The sequence below is a fragment of the Triticum aestivum genome, chromosome 5D, assembly GCF_018294505.1.
Source record: "Triticum aestivum cultivar Chinese Spring chromosome 5D, IWGSC CS RefSeq v2.1, whole genome shotgun sequence".
Classification (NCBI taxonomy): domain Eukaryota; kingdom Viridiplantae; phylum Streptophyta; class Magnoliopsida; order Poales; family Poaceae; genus Triticum; species Triticum aestivum.
In genome coordinates this window covers 386454925-386474013 of record NC_057808.1, presented here as the reverse complement: position 1 = coordinate 386474013, position 19089 = coordinate 386454925, and the positions used below count along the sequence as shown (strand labels likewise).

The 19089-nt window shown below is 40.6% G+C and overlaps 1 protein-coding gene across 3 annotated transcripts; it reads left to right on the top strand.

The window, feature by feature from the left end:
• Positions 1-1768: 1768 nt before the first annotated feature.
• LOC123121993 (uncharacterized) lies at positions 1769-18303 on the top strand. 3 transcript variants are annotated; one of them, XM_044542102.1, is made up of 22 exons: positions 1769-2157; positions 3187-3568; positions 4049-4165; positions 4327-4409; positions 5537-5683; positions 5775-5923; positions 6005-6135; positions 6228-6350; positions 8230-8303; positions 9136-9720; positions 9882-9993; positions 10083-10220; positions 11527-11823; positions 11910-12180; positions 12266-13425; positions 13507-13906; positions 13988-14907; positions 15020-15085; positions 15192-15317; positions 15877-16121; positions 16217-16416; positions 16572-16944. In XM_044542102.1, exons 1-22 carry the CDS (start codon positions 2021-2023, stop codon positions 16577-16579), a joined length of 5871 nt encoding a protein of 1956 aa, XP_044398037.1. In that variant the 5' UTR covers positions 1769-2020; the 3' UTR covers positions 16580-16944. The 3 variants fall into 3 exon arrangements, with proteins under 3 accessions (XP_044398037.1, XP_044398035.1, XP_044398036.1); XM_044542100.1 differs by adding an exon at positions 17946-18303 and having other exon boundaries at positions 1770-2157; positions 16217-17726; XM_044542101.1 differs by lacking the exon at positions 1769-2157 and adding an exon at positions 17946-18303 and having other exon boundaries at positions 3506-3568; positions 5537-5687; positions 16217-17726.
• Positions 18304-19089: the final 786 nt, after the last annotated feature.

Genomic DNA, 19089 nt, shown 5'->3' with positions numbered 1-19089 from the left:
GAGGGGGGGCTCTCTCCCCCTCTCTCCCGGTGGCGCCGGAGTGCCGCCGGGGCTAGGATCGTGACGACGATCTATATCAACAATCTTGCTACCGTCAACACCAACTTTCTCCCCCTCTATGCAGTGGTGTAACCTCTCTTCTCCCCGCTGTAATCTCTACTTAAACATGGTGCTCAACTCCATATATTATTTCCCAATGATCTATGGTAATCTTATGATGTTTGAGTAGATCCGTTTTGTCCTGTGGGTTAATCATGATCTTGGTTGGTATGATTGTATATTTTGTTTATGGTGTTGTCCTACGATGCCCTCCGTTCTCGCGCAAACGTGAGGGCCCCCCGCTGTAGGGTGTTGCAATACGTTCATGATTCGCTTATGGTGGGTTGCGAGAGTGACAGAAGCTTAAACCCGAGTAGGTGGGTTGTTGCGTATGGGATAAAGAGGACTTGATACTTAATGCTATGGTTGGGTTTCACGACCTTAATGATCTTTAGTAGTTGCGGATGCTTGCTAGGGGTCCAATCTTAAGTGCATATGATCCAAGTAGAGAAAGTATGTTAGCTCATGCCTATCCCTCATATAAAATTGCAAAAATGATTACCGGTACTTGTTATCGATTGCCTAGGGACAAATTACTTTCTTGTTGACAAAAGCTATCTACTTTTATTGCCTTGCAATTTATTCGTAGTTTTATTCTCACAAAGTGCTCCTAGTTTCATACTTGTTTTAGGTAAAGCAAACGTCAAGTGTGCGTAGAGTTGTATCGGTGGTCGATAGAACTTGAGGGAATATTTGTTCTACCTTTAGCTCCTCGTTGGGTTCGATACTCTTATTTATCGAAGAAGGCTACAAACTATCCCCTATACTTGTGGGTTATCAGTGGGCCCCACAGGCCCCCTCTGGTGCACTTCTTGGGCCTCTTGGATGTCTTCTGGGCAGAAAAAAATTCCAAAAAGCTTCACTGCGTTTGGACTTCGTTTGATATGGGTATTCTGCAAAGTAAAAAACAAGTAAAAAACAACAACTGACACTAGGCACTATGTCAATAGGTTAGTCTCAAAAAACGATATAAAGTTGCTAGTAAATGAATATAAAACATTCATGATTGATGATATAACAATATGGAACAATCAAAAATTATAGATACGTTTTCAACGTATCACCAAATATAATAGTAACATCTACTCCCTCCGTTCCTAAATATTTGTCTTTTTAGAGATTTCAAATGGACTACTACATACGGATGTAGGAGTTGATGTACTGCAGGCTGGAGTCGTCGCTGCTCTCATCCTCGAACACCATGGCGCGACAGTGGTGGCGGTGGGTTGCGCGACGAGCGGTGACAAATGGGAGAGACGAGGGCGACGCGGCAAACCGAGGGAGAGGGTGCGGTGGGTGGCTTGGTTCGACCCGGCCCAGCCAGTTACAATGACCGAGCTGGCTTCGTCCTACTCAGCGGAGCGGCGCGCGCGGGTTGGCCAGCGTGTCACCTGACAGGTGGGGCCGCTCGATCAGATACACGGTCAATACATGCTTATACGGCTGTCAGACCGTTTTGCAATACTTAGTCCGAGAGTTGATACTGACTTGCAAAAAATATGACTAGTGGTACCCATTCGTTACGACGCGTCGAAGTGTGATAATTTTATGCAATTAACTCGGTTGTAGATGCTGGGCAATCATGCGGGATGGGGCTGCCGTTTGCCGTAATAGTGCAACAAGGGATTTCCCCACGAGTGACCCTGGGCGGCAGCGCCTCCTGACGTAAAATTTCCCCAACAATTCGGAGCACCGAAAACTCCAGGAAATCTGCGAGGCGCACCGCCGACTCTCTATAAACTTTTCTAGTCACAATCGATTCTCTTTTCCTTTAATCGCATTTCGGCTTCGGAGCCCACTACACCGTTTCCTCGTCTCGTGTCTCGCGCGCGCGGCATCGCCGCCGCCGCCACCACCACCGGAACCCTACGAAGAGACCCCCGGCCGTCCCGCCGCCGATCACCCGCCGCCGCACGCGGCGATGGGGGCGGCGCGGCGGGGCCTGCTGCTCGACCAGTGGCGCGGGATCCAGGAGGACGAGGAGGCGTACGACGACCGCGGCGAGCCGTCCGCGGCCAACCATCGCCGCCGCCGCCTCAACCAGGCCAAGGAGCAGTGGTACGGCCCTCCGCCCCTAGTCGCTCCCCGCTCCACGAATGAATCGCGCGGGTTTAGTGGTCGCGGCCCAGGTTTAGGGTACCGCCGGTTGGGACGAGCAATGCAATGCAGTAGTAATGCTTGCGCTGATGGGGATTAGGCAGCATAGCTGCGTGGTGGCGAGCCTCTGAATTTGTTCTCGGTTGGATTAGGTAACCCAGATAGAGCTAGCTATGCGCCTATGATGTGGGGTGAGAACTCCTGCAGACTTTAGAGTTTATTGACAACGCGAGTAGGAGCATTGATACTGTGGAGTTCGTGCCTTTTGGAAGTCTACAGTTACTATTCTGGGTTGATAGGAATTGTGAAGTTTGGAGTTTGGAAATCACATTCTTCAGCATATTTACAATGCACACAAAAGTAGTCCTGTGGGCACCAAGTTTGGAGTCCAAATGATATATTGTACATGCGCTTCTGATATGCAAAACTGAATGATTACAATGTAGACTTGTTGTGTTTGACTACAGAAGTTCTTGTAGGGAGATTAATTTGAAATTCAAAATGTTATAGCTGGCCATCAACTGATAGAATACTCCAAAAATAGACCACTTCTTGGATACCAAATTCAAGGATCTAGATTCAACTTGTCAACTCCATCCCACATATCATGAGTTCTTGTTTATGTACTCCTCTAATGGTGTTTCCAGGAAAACAAAACTACCGTTGCTACTTTTTTCTACATTAAGAAAGCAGCTTGAAATAATATCTAGCCAGTAGTGATAGAGGCTTTAGTTTGTCCAGTTGTGAAGAAATTGTGTCCTGGTACTTTGATTAAAGTTTCGGTATATGGTCTATACTGGGAACTGACTTGCATTGGAACACCAAAATAGTGGAAACGGGTGAATTTGTTCTTTTCCCTGCAACATGCCTTATTTTTGGAGTCAAGAGTTTCTCATTTATTTTAGTAGCTAGTTGATGATACTCTTTAAAATTGATAATTTCTCTGATGATCCTAACAAAACTTAACTTGATTTTTTGAATCACCTGCAGGTTTTCACATTGTTTTGATTTTCTAGAAAGTTTGCCAAAAGAAGAGCATATTTGGTGTGGATATGCTGATATTATGGGACCTTTTTTAGAAATGTTCCATGGTTACTTTGATGAGCAGGAAAACTCACTCGTTAGAACAATATGGTCACGGATTTCTCAAGAACTGGGCATTTGTACACAGTGTGTGTGTGAACACCACCAGGCACAGGAATCTTTTGATATTGAATGTCGGTCAGGTAGTATTGACCCCCTCCAGAAAGTATTACGGCATCTTGATGAAGAGAGGGTTACGAAGCACCTAGAAAAGATAAATGCAATGATTCAGCTTAAGGAATATGACCCTTCCTGTCATGGTGCAGAAGTTGTTTGCATAATGTTCGAAGTATGTTCCATTTATGTTATACTTTCCCCCCCTCCTCTTATGCAACATTAACAGTACCGATTGCCCTGTGAAACATATCTATAAACTTTTATTGCCAGGCTTATTTTTCTGACAAATATCAGCATGAAGTATGCCTTTGTAACCATACACCAGTGACAGCACTATTGGAGAATATCTACCCTCGCTAGTATTTATTCAGCATTGTTTTTCTCCCTAATTGCTTTTGAGATATGTAAGACGCGCATCAAAAGAGCCCTACATGAAATGCTCAGCGCATGCCATACAGAGGGCTGTTTGTATGCACCGATGTGCACTTTTTTTTGGAAAGTTCTGCACTTACCAAATTAGCTGATTTTTGATGTGCAAAGTGGTCAAAATCAGTATACGATGAATCATATCTCTTTGTGTAAACAGTCACATAGTTTTCAGGCTTAAGTTTCATGGCGATCATGATAAACTGTTGTTTTAATCTATTTACAGGTTTTGATGTATCCTGTTCTATTAGATGACCAATCACTGGCTAATCAGTTCCAGAAGTTCATTGAAACAATTGATGAATCATATGAAGTGAGCCTTTCAACTAATCAGCAATATCCTGTAAGTTGCTTCTTTCCATTGATCTATGCTCATAACACTACAAGTAATGTCTCACTCAGTCGTTTCAAACAATCAAGTACAGTTTTCTGCTCGTCACCAATTATTTTTTGCTTATTGCTTGAAATATAGTTTCTCACACCATGGTTAAACTTACAATGTAGGGTGTTTACGCATTACTTTTCTTCAAAAGTGGTAAAGCTCGGGCTATTGGTCTTCGCTTATCCCGATCCATGGGGAAATTAAGGTGACGTACCTGCCATTTTCATGTTTGTTTTGTTTCACGGAAGTTGTTGTGCAATGTAGGCTTTAACTAGGCAAAAGTAATAAACTGTGCCCAGAGCTATCAAGCATGTGGTTGATGATCCTGTTTTTGGTTTGGTCATACTCCCTCCGTTCCTAAATATAAGTCTTTTTAGAGATTTCACTACGGACTACATACGGAGCAAAATGGATGAATCTACACTCTAAAATATGTCTATATACATCCGTATGTAGTTTGTATTGAAATCCTAGAAAGACTTATATTTAGGAACAGAGGGAGTAGTTGTTAATAAACCTTACACTTGCAGCCTTGAAATCCATGTTAGTCTGTACTTCTCAAGCCCTTAAGAGGTACCAGCCCTAAATGAAATATGACAACATGCTAAATCAATGTATTGTTCTTATTAAGGTGAGTATCTTGTGGAAAGTGCATTTTGTTCATACATATCTTCTCTGTACTGTCTAAAATTGAATTTCTATATTAGACAGTGCTGGGTAGGTAACGGGCTAACAACAAAAACTAAGCTTAAGGAAACTAATCTCCTTCCATGTATTGGTCATTTTTAGCGCCTCACAATAATTAAGACAGGTAGTAGTGCTACCAATTTTTCTTTCAGGACATGTTGCCAAGACCAAATTCACAAATAAAATGTACTCCATCCGTTCCAAAATATAGTGTGTATAGATGTATCATTAGATAGACCATGGAACATACTTCTATATTGTATTTATTCGGTATTATTAACGCTGATGTACACACTATATTGGGAACAGAGGAAGTATTAGATGATATCATTTGATTTTGGGTCGTCTTCTATTCTCCAATATCCAAATGCTTCTTTCCTATCTGATTATATGCCCTTCAAAAGCATACTTTTCTGTATGACTTGTCTTTTACACAACCTTCAACAGCCTAGAACATTAATTCTGTTAATCTAATAAAGAGTCTTAATTTTGGTGAAATCTCACCTGTTTAACTCAACATGAGTAGTTGATCAAGTGCTAAAACTATCCTATCAGGATAAGCATTTTGGGTTTGGCATAACACTGTCTGATTTTAATAAATAATAACTATATACTGTCTGTAATTGCTTTATCAATCATTTGCAGGAAAGCGGTTGACCTGGAACCACTGCAACCCTTACTGCAAAAGTACATCAATTTCTTGGATGCTGAAGTTCTTCCATCTACTCCAGAATCTTCAAGGCCCAGGGTGCAGCTCCAAAGGGCTGATGTTTGGCTTGGATTTAAATCACTGTATGTAAGTTTAACACATGAATTGCATGACTAGTTATGTTTTCATATATAATAGATATTGCATCTGTTAATATATTGAGTATGTCTGCAGCCTTGGATTTCTCGAGGCACCTGCTTTTGAAGATGGAATCTTGGAGAAATACCCTATCTTCCTGAATATTGTACTTAACCATGTCAGTGATGACGGATTCGATTTATCATGTGCTGTTAGTTGCCTCAAAGCATCATTTGAAATGCTTGGTAAGTGTAGTTATTGAGTTCCTGATGGCCTATGAGTATGCTAAGCCTGCACCTTTGCATAACTACGCACCTTTGTTTTAGGCTGCAAACTTTGGTTGAGAACAACGCTATCACCTAGTGTTATTCGGAACACATTATTGGGTCAGTGTTTTCACACTCGAGATGAGAAAAGTCACAAAGAAATTTTCGATCTTTTCATCCCGTTTCTTCAGGCATGTCTGTTGCTCTTTCGTTATGAAGTGGCCCTCTTATCTTCCACATCTTGATGAATTATGATAAGTTAATTCCTTTGTGCATTATGCAGTCCCTTGAAGCTCTACAAGATGGCGAACATGAGAAGCAACGGAGGAATATTCTGTATTTTCTTCTTCATCAAGTAACTCGGAGTAGTAATTTCAGTGCACTGATGAGAAAAAATGCTACTAAGGTTAACTTCTTTTGATGGCTCTTTACTTCTTTAGTTCTTAAAAATTCAATGCAAATGCTCGCAGAAACTTATGTTCCTGTACTGCCTCATTATTTTTCTGGCTATCAATAGCTTGTTTGAGACTTTGGACTATTTGAATATCGCTCTGGGTTTAAAATTATAGTTCTAATCTGCAAATAATATAACTAACGGCTAGATAAAGGGGAGGCAATAAAGGAGCAACAACATTAGCACATTAGACGAACTGTGTTTGATTGATGGCCGAGAATATATTTCACACCAACGTCGTGTGGTGGACTGTTGTATTAATTCATCCTTCTCTTTTGAAAGACCTAAATGAGGGAGTGATTTTGGAACAAATGAAGTATGATCTACCTCAATACTTTTACAGTCGATCGTATTTATAACTCTGCCGAGTGTGGTATCATGGAATTCACTGCATCTGGTGATGAAGTGGGTGGTCAAAAGGATCAATAGAAGTGTCTTTGGAGCCTTTTATTATATTTTTTATGGGATCAGTAACCACTATCCATCCACCATAGAAATAACTATTCGTCTAATCCACATGAACCAGTTAGGACATGTTTTCTTAGAATACTGGCTATGAACCATTTCGAGTAGTTCTACAATTGCTGGAATCAGATTGCCATTTAGTGGGGACCGAGGAATGATCTACGAAATGTCTTAGTAGACATGGAAACTCTTGTTTCCATGGAACTAGGTTCCTTGATGAGCCTCTTGCGTATTTGGAAGCAAAGGAGTGCATCTCCGACAATATTCCCCCTAGTGTTATATCTTTGTCGCACCTGCCAGGAAAGAGTTTCGTATTCAATCTCTTAGAGTCAAGGGGGTCTACAACCCTCCTCAAGGGCTTGACTGATTCTTCTGCTGTTTCATAGTTCAGTCCCAGCCTTGCTTGTCACTTCCTCCACATCCCCTTTGCCTTGTACATATAGTCTTTTCTATTTATAATATCATCCCCTCTATTTCAAAAATATGAGGCACACACACGTCTAGGATTCAAGTTTCACGGAGAATCACACCGATGAAATGTTGGTTATGTCTTATGTGACACAAAACATATTATTAGACTTGTATTCCGAAGCATTTTCTGATGATATCACCATTGTGTTGCATAATTCACATTATGTTGGTCGAGTTCTCGGTCAAACTTAAACCTTTGGATGTGTGAGCGCTTTACATTACACTATCGGGGCCTTCTCTACAGTTTTTCCCTCAAAAAGAGTAGTTCTACAATTTCTTGTGCGTCATTCAAGTCCTCTTCAAATATGTGCAGGCTATGCCACCTTTGTTGGCAAGTTAACTGTTTATTGTATTGATGTAGTGCTTCTTAATTGTGCTTTGGTGAGATTACATTGTATAGATTTGTGTGCATGAACTCTGTCTGTTTCTGGAAATTCCATAATAAAATTAACCTTCTTCTGCATGATATATTCATACAAATTTATGCACCAAATTTGAAATGTTTTATATACCAGCTATACATTCCAATGCAAGAAAGTCCTGTTTTCAGTGCCTAGACCATTAATTTTGAAAGTGGCATGTCTGATGAAATCATAATAGAAACAATGTAGATTCATGTCAGAATAGGCACAAAGCTTTTATGCTATGCATTTACAGCTGCACATACTTGTGGGATTCTAAGAAATGGTGATGCCATGCTGCTACATTGTTTGATGCAATATTACCCTTATAGTATGAACAGTATGATCAATAGCCGCATGAAATGATCTAGATCTAGCCAGCAAATGCATTTCTTAACAGTTCAAACTTTATTGATTGGACGTAATTTTGGTTACTGGTATTATATACGATTATTACCTGACGCTATTGATACCTTTTACCTATTTCCTTCCAGATTGCTCTTCTTATTGTGCAAAGAGGCTACACAATGAACCCTCCTTGCCCAGCCTCGGAATGTGCCCATATGTGGTAATGACCAAACAGTACTTATCTTTGAGACTTTGACACAATCTATTAGGTCACGTATTGTGAGTGTAGAGGGTGTGACACAATCTAATAGTTCGTTGAAGCCTTTTTATGCCATACACCGGTGGTTTGTAGAATTCTTGTGCTGTTGATTATGTTTCTGCTGTGCGAGTATTATATTGTTGTATTATAGCTAGCCTGGTTTCCAACATATCACGTACTGATGACAATCAAGCTTCTAAAATCTCTCCATCTGCGGTCTGTGAAATCTCAAATAAATTGCACAATGCCCACACATTGGTACTTGTTACGGACTAAAAGCAGTTTTACTACATGTTCTAAAAGATCATACTACTATTTGTCTCAATTATCAAACCATCCATACCCAAAACTTATCTAAAATGTTCCTGCCAGACCCAACAAGCCATGTTGCCTGATGAAGAGCGTACTGCTGCCAACAATACGCATCGAGGGATTATTAACTAATAGTTGTAGACAGCAATCATGCTGGCAATTCCTACCAATCTGAAAAATGTAATTCAAGTATGTTAAATGTCTTCTCTAATTAGCCTTAGACATAACAAACTGTTGGACATGACGTTTTAATATATTAGCAGAATGCAGAGCCTTTGTTTTTTACTTACTGTTTAAAAATTGTTGTTTGAAAGTACATGCATTTCCCCAATGTCATTGCTCCCTGATTAAATTTGAGAAGATCACTAACTTATTTCTAGCAGACTGCTTCTGGCATTCCACTCTTTATACCTATTTTAAGGCCAGCTTAGTTTTTCTGTTTGTCGCCTGGCATCCACTGACCTTGATTTTGTGAAAACAGGGGACCATCTTTGATATGCTCGTTAAATGATACATCCTTGCATAGTTCTCTGCGCCAACCTGCGTTTGATCTCATCAATATTCTCATAGTTTCTGATGCTTCTGCCTTGATTTCCTTTAAACTGAAGTATGAGTCTGCCACAAAGGGTGATTCAAGCAACTCTGTCATGTTCGTCGAGGACGAGGATGAATTGCCTTTTGCAGATGATACTGCGGAGAAGGAGTACAGCTGTTGGAGTGATTTCAGAGCTCTGAACAAGTTGACATTTAGGGGATGCAAGGATTGGACATGTGTCCCTTTGTTATGGTATCTGGTAATGGTTCAGTTGGAACCCTCTAAACTGCCTATGGCTTTTTCGAAAGCAGTGTTTTGGGCTCTATCTCATATTTCTATTTTGGAGCCTGGGTTAGCTATGGACTTGTCAGTGCCTGTAAATGATTGGTTATCGTCACATGCTGGAGAAGTCTCGTCAACATTCTCATGGCAAGTTCCAAATGGTGCTGATGATGGTGGAGGTGGGAAGGATTGCATCAATACTCTCAAGGTGTCAAAATTTGGTACCCTGTTATTGAGAATATTTAAAAGGTTGGCTCCATTTTGTTGATCACTGTTTCATCCCTTGTGATCTGAGTTTGTGTTCCTGAATTATATCAAGATCTTGCCATGTCATATCTTTTACTGATTGTAAACCTTAAGCCCTAAATTTCCCTGGTATATCATACTTACATGATATTAATATCTTTTAGATTTGCAATCCGTGTCATCATGCAAATTGAGCAATGTGGGCTTCAAAAGCAATGGACATGGGAACCAATGATGGCGGAAAGCTTGATTTTGGCACTAGTTGATCCCAATGATGTAAGAGCATTACCATCGTCTTCCATACTATCCCTGGTACATATAAGTATTTAGCAGTAGTGTATTACTCAGTACTGTACTTGATGCAGAATGTGCGGCAAGCAGGGAGGGCTGTCATGGAACATGTATCCCAAGCACGGGGTTTGACTCCTGGGCTTCAATTTCTGTGCTCGAGTGCATCTTCACTGTCTGCTGTTTTCGTTGGTCTAAGATATGCAGTGCAGCTGGTAATGTTTGACTGTATATTATTTTTTAGTCATTGGAACTAGTTTGGAATTGGAGCATAAACTGAGGTTTCATATTTCACCTGGTTGCTTCCAAGCTGGTTCTGGCTTCTGGTAGCAATGGATCAAATTCCAAATTTGAATTGAATAGTATGAGTTACCAGGCGGTAGTTATCTGATTATTGACTATAAACCAGCGCATAACGGCATATGATCTAAAAAACCTTGTAAACAACTCGGAATATTTGTACACAGATCTTGCTGGTAGGATCTACTGCCGAGTAGCCCTAATTACTGTAAAGTAGATAGAAGTAAACGACAATATTCTTCTCTGCTTTATTGAGAGGGGTCGTTCCCTTTATATAGTAGACCAGACTTGATCGTCAAGCTGGTAAGTCTTCAAGCTCTAATACCATCTCTAAACTGATTCAACTCTTTGCTAACAAACTTGCTTAATCAACTAGGACCCTAATTAAGGCACAATACTCCATTTTGATGGGCTGGCCCGCATAACATTGCTAACTTGAATAGAATGATTAAATCATTCATGAACATATGTGATTAGATGCTAATACAGATCTCTCTGAAAACTCAAACTGGCAACTAGTTTTTGTGTTCCAACTTGTCATGGTTGTGAAAAGTCGAAACAAAGCCAACTTCGGATGCACACATCCAAATCGCAACCATCAACAAGAACAAAGTCTTGCGACACAACAAATAGATGACATGGTGTGGTTGTGGAACTAAATGCCGCGCAGCAATACATTCCTAAACCTGTATTCTAGTATCTCTTATACTTGTTTGCAGAACATGGTGAGCATTTCTTGCTGGACAAAAAAAATGAGGTTATCACATATATGTTCTAAAAAGAGGAAGAGGGAGGGGATGTGGAGTTGTGGACACTTCCAGACTATTTGAGTTTTGAAATATAAAGGTTCATATTTGAATTTTAAATAAACTTTAAGACTGCATGTATGGTATAAAACATTTGAAGTCCAGTATAAGAAATCTGGCATCATCTTGACATTTTCTTCTAATACAAAATGACACAATTTGTGTGCGTGTTTGAGAAGTGTAGGGCACCGGTTAATGCTGCGGCAGGAAACAGAACCTTGACTTGAACCACATGCTAAGATTTACTTAATGTTTCAAAGTGTCTTGATTGTTTCCAAGTTATGAAGGAATATAGCATTGTTCAGTTTTGGGGATTGAGGGAACATTTGAATATCCCTTGCTTTTTACCCCATTCTGTCGGTGTTTTCTGTTGAAGCTGAAAATAATCATGATAATTCCTTCTTTGTAATTCCAGGTGGAAAGGCAGTCACTTTTGGCAGATTTTCATAGTCTTCATCACTTGTTTTTTGTCATATGCAAATTAATCAAGGAGGACATTGCTCAACAGCCTTCAATTCCACAGCCAGCAAAACCTTCTGAAGGTGGTTTCTTGCGTCAACCATTTTCAAATGTACCAATTACCCCACCAGAACATGCTGTAGATATTATTTCCTGGGAGAAGTTCAGCACTTTGCTTTCAGCAACTCTCTGGCCTTTAATTTCCACATGCCTGATAAAGGGGGAGGAGCTAATAAATACCAAACAATGTCAGGTACATATGTACGGCCGTAATATCTTGTAACATCAGTAGGTGTATCCTTTTTTTTTTGCCTCTTCATATCTGCAGTTTTGTTTCAGATATCATGTGTTCGAGTGCTTGAGTTGCTTCCCCTAGTATACAACAGAGTCAACTCATATTGTGCTGAGCCATTCAGTATGACGACACTGGTTCCAGACCCTAGTGATATGACATGGCTTTTTCACTTGATTAACTGGGGGAAATCATCTCTGCTTGTGATCAGCAGACACTGGAAACAGTGCATGCTATCTTTATTTAAAATATTAAAGGGTTCACATGGTGACACCATTCAACGCTACATTGAAGATCTTGGTGATACCATTTCACACGGTTAGAACTTTATGTTTTTAAATTGAATTCTGGACTTTTAGGAGTTTCACCAAATGTTTGGTAATTACTTTTATCTTCCTTTCAGATGTAATTGATATGGATGAACTTAAAGGGAGAATTTCTAATCTTAATCTTGCGGTGTTCAAGAAGGTGCCCACAAAATCAGTTGAAACCATCCCTTCTCTGATTAGGCACACAGATCAGGAGAGACATACTGGTCGGGACAATCTTGAGGCCATGAAGCCCTCTCACGCGTCAGACACCGAACACATAATTCTTCTTTCAGACAGTGAAGAAAATTTGCCTACAGATGATGTCATTGGTGAGGAGGTTTTGTCTTCAGTGAAGGAGAATGACGGATTTACTTCTTCAGATCTGTTAAAAAATCCCTCTGTACAAACAATGCCAGTTGAAGATAAACATGTGTCCTTAAAACAGCAGACACGCAGTGATATTAGTGCCTCTTCAAGACCTGTATCGACGGAGAATAGAGGCACACGTGCTGCCTCAAAAGGATTAGGTGGAACAAAGATGCCAAGTGTTCCAGCCAATAAAAATAGTACTTCCCTTTTACCAAACAAGGTTAAATCATCTGTTAGCGCCACTACTCAACCATCCCGTCCAAATTTGTCATCGGATGTATGCAAATTTAAGTCAATTTTCAGAGATATGTCTGATGATGAAGATGATCCCTTAGAGCATGCACTTGATAATTACAGAAGACCACAAATTCGTGTAACAAAGTCTGCCATATTAATTCCTAAAAGGCAAATAGTTCAACTTCAGTTGCCTGCTGAAAGGAGACAGTCTTCTGGCAGACCGGATACCAGTTTCCGACGTTTTAGTCCTCCTAAGCTGGACAGTTGGTTTAAGAATATATTGGAAATGGATTACTTTGCTATTGTCGGGCTATCTTCTTCCGAGACAGTAAAGAAACCTGCTTTAAAACAAATTCCTGTCTGCTTTGATTCACAAGCTCAATATGTTGAGATTTTCCAGCCACTTGTTATAGAAGAGTTCAAAGCTCAGTTGCAGAATGCTTATGTTGAAACCCCTCCTGAAGATATGATGTGCGGCTCTATTTCTATACTCTCAGTTGAAAGAGTTGATGAGTTTCTTGTTGTTCGTGGACGTGCTGAGAACACAGTGTGTGTCAAATCTAAAGGGTGTATAGAGAATGATCTAATACTGCTTACCAAGGATCCACTGAAAAGCTCTGGACAGCAAGTCCATGTGCTTGGAAAGGTATTACTGTTGCGCACAAAAGTTCAATGTTCTAATAACCTAATTTTGTAGGTCTTTCCTAATGTATTTACTGTTCTCTAGGTGGATCGGCGTGAGAGTGACAAAAATAAGGCTTTAATTATTGTAATAAAGTTCTACCTCTCGAATGAGATTCCACGTTTAAATAAAGTGAAACGGCTTCTTGTTGAAAGAAGTAAATGGTTCTTGAATCGGGTTTTGAGCATGACTCCTCAACTCCGAGAATTCAGTGCTCTATCATCATTAAATGACATCCCAGTGCTTCCAGTAATCCTGAATCCTGTTTCATGTACTGCAACCAACCATGAATCTGTAAAAGTGTATCTTGATAAACTTGCACGCCCTCTGCGGAAAGTATTGAAGTCTTCATACAATGACAGCCAGCTCCAAGCTGTAAGTATTGCCATTGGGTCAGCAAGCTCGAAAACAAAATGTGATCTGTCTCTTATTCAGGGCCCTCCAGGTTTGTTGTTTTGATCCCTATTCACAATTTTTAGTAAGTCCAGCCACCAGAAAAGGTATTTTATGCTTGTGTTTCCTGCAGGTACAGGTAAAACAAAAACTATCGTTGCGATCGTGAGTGCATTGCTTTCTTTACATGCCGACAACTCTTACAATTTACCAAGAAATGAATCCCAGGCTAGTGCTGAATTTACCAAGCCAAGAACAAAGATTAGTCAAACTGCTGCAGTAGCTAGAGCTTGGCAGGATGCAGCCCTGGCTAAACAACAGATAAAGGATTCCCAGAGAGAAAACCCGAGGACAGAACGGCTTTCAAAAGGCATCCTTTCAAGAGGAAGGGCTCTAATATGTGCGCAGTCAAATGCGGCAGTTGATGAACTTGTGTCAAGACTCAGTAATGGATTGTATGATACTGAAGGAAAGCTGTATAGACCTTATATAGTGAGGGTTGGTAATGCAAAGACAGTTCATCCTAATTCAATTCCTTTCTTTATTGACACACTTGTTGAACAAAGGTTGTCAGACGAGTTAAAGATTAATGATGAATCCAAAATTTCATCGGATGGCGAATCCTCTGGTTCACTTAGGGCTAGGTTGGAGAAGGTTGTAGACAGAATTAGATATTATGAGTCACGGCGAAAACTAGTGGAGGGTGATAAGACAGAAACTGGATCTTCTGTGCCCGATGAAGATGAGATGGATGAAGTTTCTGATGAAGCAATTGGTGCAAAGCTCAATATTTTATATACACAGAAAAGGGCAGTTTCTTCAGAACTTGCCACTGCTCATGCACGTGAAAAGAAAATAGCTGATGAAAACAAGTCTCTTAAGCACAAGGTAAGGAAGTCAATTCTTGGAGAAGCAGAGATTGTTGTGACAACGCTCAGTGGGTGTGGAGGTGATATTTACGGAGTTTGCTCGGAAACTGCTTCAGCTAAGAAATATGGGAATTTCTCTGAGCAAGCTTTGTTTGATGTTGTTGTTATCGATGAAGCTGCACAGGTGGGGTCTCAGACTCTCAATACTAACTGTCCTCTTTCAAATCAAGCTAGCTTTATATTTAATATTTATTATATGCTAAACACTAAGCTTCTTTTGGTTTACTCATATTTAGGCTCTTGAGCCTGCAACTTTGATTCCACTTCAGCTACTCAAGTCGAAAGGAACTAAGTGCATAATGGTAGCATGCTCTCTTTTAAGATATTTCTGATTATACAATATTTTTTAGCTACACCTTGAAGCAACATTACAGTGCTATCTCTTACTTAGTAATGTCTCTTTTGAAGGTTGGTGATCCGAAGCAGCTACCTGCTACCGTGATGTCTGGATTGGCTAGCAAGTTTCTCTATGAGTGCAGCATGTTTGAACGCCTACAAAGAGCTGGTTATCCAGTTATTATGCTCACTAAACAGGTTAGTCATAACTCCTGCATATGCTTTCTCTGTAAACTTCTCAGTGGAGTGAAAGACTGCTAAAAATCAATTAAAATCCTTTTAGAGATCTTATCTACTATGTTGGGATCTCTAAAATGGTTTGATTTTCAGGAGTCCTTCTGTTCTTGAGATTCATACCTTCAGCATTTTACCTCATTGGCACTAAGTAGGCTATTTACTACTACTTTCCTGAATGTTACTTATTAAAGTGCATGTCAAACCATGTTGTAATTCTTGTATTTTAGTTTTCTGTGTGCCATATCTTTTTTAGTTTATGTCCTAAAAATGGTCTGATTCCAATGATGAGCAACCTTATGCAATTTTATGTGAAAACAATAGCAACCTCATTAACATGATTACAAGTAACAAGCTCTGCAGGTTTTTCTTAAGTTATGAATATTGCCCATACATAGTTCCTGTGTATTTTTTGAGTATGCAATTCTTAATGGATTACTAAATTTGTATGTGAGAACTGAGAAGAGCTATCAACTGCAGGCCGTATGCTAATTTCTCCTCAATTATTTTGTATTGTCTGCAGTACCGAATGCATCCTGACATTAGCAGATTCCCGTCGTTGCATTTCTATGAAAACAAACTGCTGGATGGTGCTCAGAAGGCTGAGAAATCAGCTCCTTTCCATGATCACAGTTGTCTTGGTCCATACATGTTCTTTGATATTGCCGATGGTCGTGAGCGTGCTGGAACAAGTGCTGCTGCACAATCACTCTCTAATCAATTTGAAGCTGATGCAGCACTTGAAATACTGTCATTTTTAAAGAACAGGTAAGAGTATTGTCTTTGCTTTCACAATTTCACTGCCTACTGGAGTGGGTCTTATTTTGCAGGTAACTGAGGTTCTATACTTGCTTTGTGAACAGATATCCAGCAGATTTCTCCTGTAGAAAGATAGGGATCATAACTCCATACAGGAGTCAACTCTCCTTGCTGCGTTCAAGGTTCACTTCTTTTTTTGGGCCTGAGATCGTTGCTGAGATGGAAATCAATACTGTGGATGGATTTCAAGGTCGGGAAGTTGACATCTTGGTGTTGTCAACTGTTAGAGCTTCCAACTCCTCAGGTGACAGGCATCACACTGGTGAAGCACGTAGCATTGGGTTTGTTGCAGATGTTAGGCGTATGAATGTTGCGCTAACACGCGCTAGGTTTTCTCTATGGATAGTTGGTAATGCAAGAACATTGCAGACAAATTCACACTGGGCTTCCTTATTGCAGAATGCTAAAGAACGGAATATGCTCATCTCAGTTCAGAAGCCCTATAGTCTGATCTTTCAAAATGTTCATGGTACTACCCATAGTCACCTTAAGCAGCAGAAGGAAAATGAAAAGGCTGATATGACAAACTCGCGGACAGTCAATGCACAACTCCATAAAGAACATGTGAGACATGCTGACAGTGCTACAGAAAAGATAGGCAAAAGTTTACGTGAGGATCAGGCAAAACAAGCATCACGCTGGGATCAAAAGACTCGTAAAACTCGAGACTCCACCTTGAGAAAATTCAGTCAAGAAAATGAAGCGACAACGCAGAATGATGATATGAGAGCTACCAAGGGCTCATTGAAACAAGATATTGATCAGGATTCAGTGATGAGAAAGCAAGGGGCAGAAAAGAAGTTGTCCGTGCAGAATGTTAATCAGCTGGAGCTTGCTAAAAGGTTGGCAACAGGGGATCCCCATGATGGCTCTCGTGTCCGAAAGCAAAGGGAATTGAATAAGCCTGTTAGCGAGAATGCTGATATGGAAACTGATAAGGCCTTATTTAAGCATGGTCCATCTGAGAATCCCAAGGTGAGATTACATAATTACGACAAAAAGGCTGCCAACCAAAACAATGATATGGGAACCATCAAGGGTTCGTCAAAACATGATTCTGTTGTAAAATCAGTGGCCAAGCAGGATGATGGTTCTTCATCAGCACAACACTGTGAAATGCAGAATTTGATACAAAAGGCTAAAGGAGCAAGGAAGTTTTCTGAAACACCAAGGTTCAGTAATTCAAACAAAGAGGGTTCCTTGCTTAAAGATGACGCAGTTTCGGAATTAGCAAATAGGAACAGTGGTACTGGTCCACCAACAATCCCTGATATGAAGAAAAATAAGGTCAAGGGGGCAAGGAAGTTTACCGAACAACCAAGATCTGGGAACTCGAATCAGGTGGATCCATCAGTTTCATCACATTTTGATGGAACAAGCAGCCATATACGGGACCTCACGACAAGCCAAGCTGCTAAGCAAACTGTAACTAGTCAAAAGGACCAAATTGCAGCGAGGAAGCGTCAAAGGGAGGACGTTGAGTCTTTACTTTCCTCAGCTCTTATATCGTCAAAGAAGCCTAAGAAGAAACAAAAATGAGACCATGTAGCAAAGGCGAGTTCATCATACTACCTTCTGTTTTGTGAAACACAATGCGCAGAGCTGTTTTTTTTTGTGAGTCTTGGAAGATCTGTCCATAAACATACTTGCACTTCCATCATGTTTACTTCTGTTTTGTTTATTCATCTCTAATGTGTATATTGGCATCCTCATTTACTACAGATGTTTATGCTGACCATTCACATGAAGCTAATAATATTGTTATCTGTGCAGGTGGTAGTGGATGATCCTTAGCAGCTTTTAACATGATGCGCTGATCGCGGAATACTGTGGCTGCCTTGATGTGCAGGCAAGGCCCGTAGCGGTGCTTGAATTGTTAGTTACTGAAGCTGACATGTCAACTGATTTTGTGAGACAAGTTCTTGTGACGTAGGTAGGTCTTTTGGAGATTTGCCCCTGACCAGCCATTTGGAATACAAAAGGTAGGACCGCCCATTTGGTGGAAGAGGTGATGAAGATACTTGCTGTAGAAGTGCAAGTTGATTTTGTCGCTGTAAATATTTGTACATAGACGGGATTAAAAGATGGAATGGATATCACGTGGGAGCTTGGGGCGGTATTCATATTCACATTTGAACGCATCATTTTCTGGCTGGGACACTGTTGCTCCTCGCGCCTTCGCCCTGAAATAGTGCGCACGAAGCAGCAACGTGAGCAGCTTCGGTTAAACACACTGTAATCTGATTGGCACGTACGTACCGTTGCCGAGACGACTTCCACCTCAACAAATGCGAACACTGAAGAAATCAGATTACTGGGTTGTCGTTCGTTCATGACTGCAGCACGTACGATTAACTGCGGCACCTTTAGGCTCTGTTTGTTTGGGCTTTTGCTTTTGCAGCTTTTTCACTTTGACTAAAAAGCTGTAGAAGCTTCTAAATAGGTGCTTTTGGAGCTTTTATGACTTCTGGACCGCAATATTGTTACATTGATTCATCAAAAGTCAAAAAAAACTCCAAAAACACCTATTTAGAAGCTTTTATGACTTTTTAACCAAAGTGAAAAAGCTGTAAAAACAGAAGCAAAAGCCCAACCAAACAGGGCTTAATACTCCCGTCTCTTGTTTTGCTTGGTTGCCTCTCTGCAGCGGCTCTGATGCGAGAAAAACAAATAAAGCAGCCAATCGGGAGAGAGAAAAGAGAAAGAGAATCGCCCCGCCTATTTTGTCGTCTCAGCGTGGTGTTGTTGCACTCGGACAAATCCAACTGCTTAAACGCCCGCGAACATGAACCGGTCATGCCTCATATTGATGCTATGCATCCAAGTCAAAATAAACCTACTTGTTATGATACGCTAACTACTACTCTTCGTCGTCGTAGATGTCCATGACGTTGGTGCCAGGCGTCGGGTAGATGGA